The 6000-nt window shown below is 39.3% G+C and overlaps 1 protein-coding gene across 2 annotated transcripts in view; it reads right to left on the bottom strand.

The window, feature by feature from the left end:
- Positions 1–1362: 1362 nt before the first annotated feature.
- Positions 1363–6000, bottom strand: part of SPOPL (speckle type BTB/POZ protein like) — a 28188-nt gene continuing 23550 nt past the window's right edge. For both annotated transcript variants that reach the window (XR_001556660.2, XM_015869112.2), the window contains exon 11: positions 1363–5616. Coding sequence is in view for 1 of the 2 variants with exons in the window: in XM_015869112.2 (XP_015724598.1) it covers positions 5472–5616 (145 nt within the window). In the remaining variant the exon portion in view is untranslated. The remainder of the gene's footprint in view (positions 5617–6000) is intronic.

Genomic DNA, 6000 nt, shown 5'->3' with positions numbered 1-6000 from the left:
CCGCAGGACTGACGCCTCTATTCAAAAGCACTCACGAATCCTCACAGCTGCTTTTTCCCCCCCCTTTGCTTTGCCTGGGTGCTGCAGTTCTAAAGTAGAAAAAAGCCTCCCATTAGAGATCTGCAGTTCTTCATTCGGCTTCCACATGTGAATTTCTTCCAGCTTTCTCTGAGAGAACAAGGAGGAACCCTCAAGAAAGATGATGGAAGTAGAGATCTACTACTTGAGGGGAAACTGAGCCAAATTAGCAGAAACATCACTCAAAAATGCTACAGCTTTAACAGTAATTGTAGCCTCTATTATCAGTATTAAGCTCCTTCACGCATAACAGAAGTAGTTTTATCTTTAACGTAATTTGCTCAAATATGGATGGTAAAATCTGTAGTGAAGTGTGCAGTGCTGTTGTTTAACTCCTCATTTTAACTTAAGCCACCTGAAATGTGGAACACAAATGTCGCAGGGTTTTATTCTTCCATACAAAACATACGGCACTCATTAAGCTTAAGTAAGTCAAACAGGTAAGAGCATTGAATAAATCTGGATGTCTTAAGGTAAAATTAAGGAGTTACTGAATAGCCAGGACAGCATGCAACCACATACATGAGAACCTACACACAGAAGAGACATTCTACACAGAGATGCTCAAGCCATCCCTGTAGCCATATTGGTTACCCAAATCATCTTGGGAAGAGCTGCAATTACCAACTGTGCAACACTCTTGCAATAGCCACACAAGGCAGATAACTGCATTCATTCCAATGGCTTGAATCGCTGTACAAAAGGGAACCTACCTTGATTTCATCTTCAGTCCAGTGTTTCCAAATTCACACATGCAGAGCTGCATACTAACAGTTCTACATACTTTATTAAATATATCTACGTGGATGACAACCCGTGACCCATCCACATAGATCATTCTTACAAACCACCTCACCCACATAAACGGGAAGTGCGTGGCAGTGCATGTGGTCACTGCAAACCTGTGTTCATGGATAGAAAGAGGGACTGTAGGTAAGGCAAGTCATCCTCTCAGAAGCCACGAGCCTCACATTCATAGCATCAACTCTCCCTCACACTGAGCATCGGATGTGGGAGCCCACACAAAGGCAGCCATTGCTTAGGTCAGCAAGTTATGAACTACAGAAAGCTCTCAGATACTCTGAAGTGTCAACACAGAAAAATAATGATTGGATTCCAGAGCTATAGGAGCCTACCCAAAGGCATCCAGAAGGACAGCAGTACATTTTACACCAGCCCCATACACAGCACTGGTAAAGCAGCTTTCTGAAAGGACAGAAAGTTAGGAAGCCCATCGTAAATACAGACAGTAGAGGGGAAAAAAATACAAGCCACACAGACACGTTCTGTATAAGTAACAACTTTATTGTAACTTGATGTGCTGAAACGCAAAAATATTTTCAGCAACAAGGTACAAAAAGTATTTCACCATTAACATCAGCTGATAAAAAAGGCTGGATGGTTCGATACGACTGTTTACACGTCTGAATTCTCTTAATCATTTCCACCCCAAAACAGGTCCAAGTCATTTCACTGGCTTGATTTCTAAAATAGGACTCATTTATCTTAAGCCTTCAAAAAACAGGTTACAAATACAGTGAAGTTCCTTGCAAAACACTTGAAATAGTGAATTCCCTTTACAAACATAGTCCATTTACTGTAAGCAGAAGCCAAGTTATGAAATTAAGTCAGTGACTTGCTAGCTAACGAGCTAAGCTCTGCACTACAGGAGATACCAACATCAGATAAAGAACATTCCACTTGTCAAAATAAAAAGATATCAAGGTATTTTACCAACCAGTTGTAAAATTCAGCCTAACTCAACATTTCAGGCAGCAACACCTCACATCTGCAATTCACTGCCTTACGAAACACAGTTTCAAACACTGCACATCACTTTATTCTCCCCCAAGGGAGAAGCCTTTCCATGAGGATTTAAAAGGAATAATCTCCACATAGGTCTCCTACTGACCTGCAGAAAGGTGAATGCCGTATTAAACACCCATTGTTGAGAAAAACATCAGAGTAAGAGTGACTTATAAAACTAACTTAGTGTCTGTGATTTTGACACACACTCAGGTTGTAACAGCAAATGTTTTCACGCTTCCACAAAACAGACCATTATTCAACTTGTATCTGTTATTTCACAACTCTTGCAGCGAAACTTAACTGCAAAAGCAGCAGTCAACGTGCAACAGAGCTCAAAGCATGATCTGTAACTTCTGCCTCAAGTCTCTACTGTGTTCCAAACGTTCTCCTTCACCTTGAAATAATACCTTTTAAAAAGACTTGGTTTCCTGTTAAATCTTCCCTTCATTGCAACGGCTTCCTAAAAAGGCACGATGTGTTTACACTTCTGCATGCAGTAAATGGACTAGAAAAGGAGGACTGTTTATTGAAGCCTCTTCCACCCAAAGCATCTCCTTAGGAGAGGTTCAAATGGAAAACAAATATATATATATTTATATATATATATATAATACATAATAGCATTTTAACAGCAAATTGAGTCCTTATATTTAGAAAGTCATTCTTGACAAAAAACACCGCACAGTCATACATACACACACGCACACACACACAGGACACACACATGCAGGGTTCTCCCCAGAAAAGTATGCAAGCGGTGGTTCACATATATCCAAGGGAGTAGTGTTGGCAAGCCAAAACGTGGCACCTTCATACAATATATTCCTAATCTGTATACAAAACTAAGAAAAAAATCCTAAAATTCCATCCTGAAAAAGAAAAACCAACCCCCAATCTGTCCATCGTATGATGTAGTTTTCTACCTGCTGCACTCAGAACTGACAACTGATGCTTTAAAGGGCAAGTGTTTGAGTTGTAGGGGATGAAAACAAGCTGCTGAATCCAAAGGAGAGGGTTGCAATTAACAGCTATCCCGTTTCAATAAGACAAAACACCGCATGTGTTCAAAGAACAGAAGAGGTGATTTTTAGTGCACTCAAGAATACAGCAACTGATTTACCTTTTTTCTTAAGAGCTGACCAAACATCAAAACATACCTAATAAATAAACCCAAATCCAATCAGATTACGTGGTCTGTTTTCTCTCCTGTTGGCATCATGTACGGTATACGCTGCCTAACTTGAAAAGTGGACGCTTCACTCTGTAGGTGATATTGCAGCACAGTGGCTGACATTTTTTGGTACAAGTGTGCTATTAAGCTTCTGAAAAAAGGGTCTTTGTAAAATCCTTAAGCTTTCCATTAGATTACTGCACGTTGTTACTTTAGAACGAGCCGAACTGCACAATGATTGCAGTACTGAATATTCAAGTCACTCAGTTCGTTAGGGCTGCAAGTTTTATCAGTGGTGGGTTTGAGGGCATAATGTGTCCGCACACATTGCACAGTGCAGCAAAAGCAGCACTGCTTTGGAGGGAACAATTACCTTCACATCTCATTGTGAAAAATGCTTCTGAGATCTCATTTTAGATAAATATTTAAAAATTGATTTAAATCTCTGTAAATATATAATTTGATGCCTTACGTGCTATTAAAAGTTTCTGGTTTTATTCTTTAATTATCGTAAAAGATTTAGATGGAAGGTAAGAAAAAGAATGCATGTTTAGAGATTATTTTGTTAAGAAATTAGGGTGAGCATGAGCGGGTTTTTTTTTTGTCCAATTTGCCTTTGCCAGACTATAAAAGTAGACATTCTTTCCTCTAAAAACTTCATTTAGCACAATTCAGAAGAACCTCAATGAAATGAGGATGGAGAAAAGACCGTCAGACAGTCAACAACTCCTCCTCTCTGTTCCCTGCATATATTTTTTGTTTTCAAACAGGCAAAGTAAAGCCTTTATCCAAACATGATCATAAATTAGGTGAGATCTCCTCCCAATCCCCATTGCTAATACCCAAGTCTTCCCAAAGAAGAAATGCAACACATCACTATTACAGTAAACTCAATGTAATAACTCAGGAAACATTTTTGTGTGTGCACTACTGCAAACTTGTCCTCTCAATTGTAAACAAAGCTATCAAACACCGAGGACACTGGTATTAAAGCTAAGGTTCATGGAATAAAGAACTGGCCCATGAGAAGCATTTAATAAACGTTTCATCCTTTTCACATTATGCAGAGTTTCAATACCATCCACCATGCTATACAATAACTGAAATGCAAGACTGAGCAAGTCGCTGCTTGCTGATACATCTGACATTCCATGGAAAGTGTCTTCCTGATGCATATGGAGCTTCCCAGGTGCTAAGAGAAGCTGTGCATGTGTTGAGATGGTGAAAGCCTCTCCTCTGCAATTTTGCCTTCCACATACCTCTTTCAAATAAGCGAAAGTATTCTGTCACTTAAATATGAAAGCTTGCAATAGTCACCTTCAAACGAGTCTTAAAAAGGCATGCCTTTCTCTTCTAACAAAACTAAATCCCATGTGGCTGTGGGCATCTGAAAACGTATCTAAAAAGTTAAGCCACAATTACCTGTACCTCATTGATTCATCAAAAGCAAAATATATATGTACCACACAACATACAAAAGTTACACCTTAAAAGTGCATATTAAGAATCCATTTGGCCCATTTTCTTCAATTTACATTTGGTCATCCTATGCGTTCTTTACTTTGCTATGTAACCGTACATGTGGGATATATATTTTTTCCATATACAAAACTTGTCTCTTTTCACATTGAACTCTTCACCTCTCGTTCAGTTCTGGATTAAATGTAAACTAGCGATGGACCACAAAGAAACACAAGCAAGAGGTTCATATTCTGTGTTTCTTTTCACCGTTCGGACAGCTTTGACACACACACAATAAGCATTACAAACTGTAATGAAAATACATTTTCGGGCCAAACCATTGCATATTTGCCCCCACAATGAAAAATAAATTATGTTCAAAGCAGTATATTGCCATAAATAGCCTGTGGGTACTCGCTGGAGGTCAACAGGCTCTCCCCATACACAGCACTTGTCTAGGGTGCATTTGTGCCTCCGGTTCAAGCGCTTTCAGTGAGAGGCTAGTTCAAACCTTCCAGTTAGCACAGGACCAAACTATAATAATCTTTTTTTTTTTCCTTTTTTCTTCTGAAAATAATGGAAGATCCCTTTCAAAAAATTAATCTTCAGTTATCAACTTTACTGCATTATGGAGCTAGTGCAATCCTGCAGAGCCTAGTCAAAAAGACAAGGCACATTAAAAAATAATAATAATAAAAAAATCAAGATACATTAGACTATATGGACTAGAGTCATTGAAGATAATTTAAGGCCTTTCAGTGAATTAGAGTAATCAGTCTAATTTAAAGCTGAGGATTAAACCATAAATTATCCATCTGAAAAGCAAACAACTGGCTTTTTCAGCTTCTGTTTTGCGGACAAGGATAACAAAAACTCTCATTATGGTTTGTGAAAACACCTCTGGACATGGAGGAGTAGAGTCAATTCAATTTCTTTAAGTTCATGGAAGATTTCAGGACTGTTTTAGCCGTTTGCGTGGAATGCCAAACTGTGGGCACTGTGCAGACGCAAGTGCGCGAAAGGCCTCTGCTACTAAGTGAGGGTGGGAGTGGATCATGGACTTCCAGCCTGCTGTCTCCATTATGTCTGTTGCTTGGCTGAAAACAAAAGTATTGAGAACAGTCACACACTTATACAAATCAAACGCACAAACACATGGTGGGGAAGAGCAGGCAGAGCGGGATTACAGCGGAAGAGCAGCCACACATTACAAGACAAACATGATGAGTAGCAGTAACAACACTGCTGGGAAGCAGAACCAAATTTGGGTATCCCAGTAACAGTGTGTAGTACACAGGCTACTCATCCTGCTCTAGTCAACACTAGGCAGACCTCAGGTAGGGAACTGTGTCCAATACAGAGCACAGAGTAACGTAACCACCTTTAAATCACACGTGAAAAGCAATAAAAATGTTAAGAAGATAACTAAAAAACCAATAAAAATACCTTGCTGAGAAAAGAAAACCAGGGGAAGATGCGAG

The sequence above is a fragment of the Coturnix japonica genome, chromosome 7 (assembly GCF_001577835.2).
Source record: "Coturnix japonica isolate 7356 chromosome 7, Coturnix japonica 2.1, whole genome shotgun sequence".
NCBI classification, from domain to species: domain Eukaryota; kingdom Metazoa; phylum Chordata; class Aves; order Galliformes; family Phasianidae; genus Coturnix; species Coturnix japonica.
This window is presented reverse-complemented; position numbering and strand designations above follow the sequence as displayed.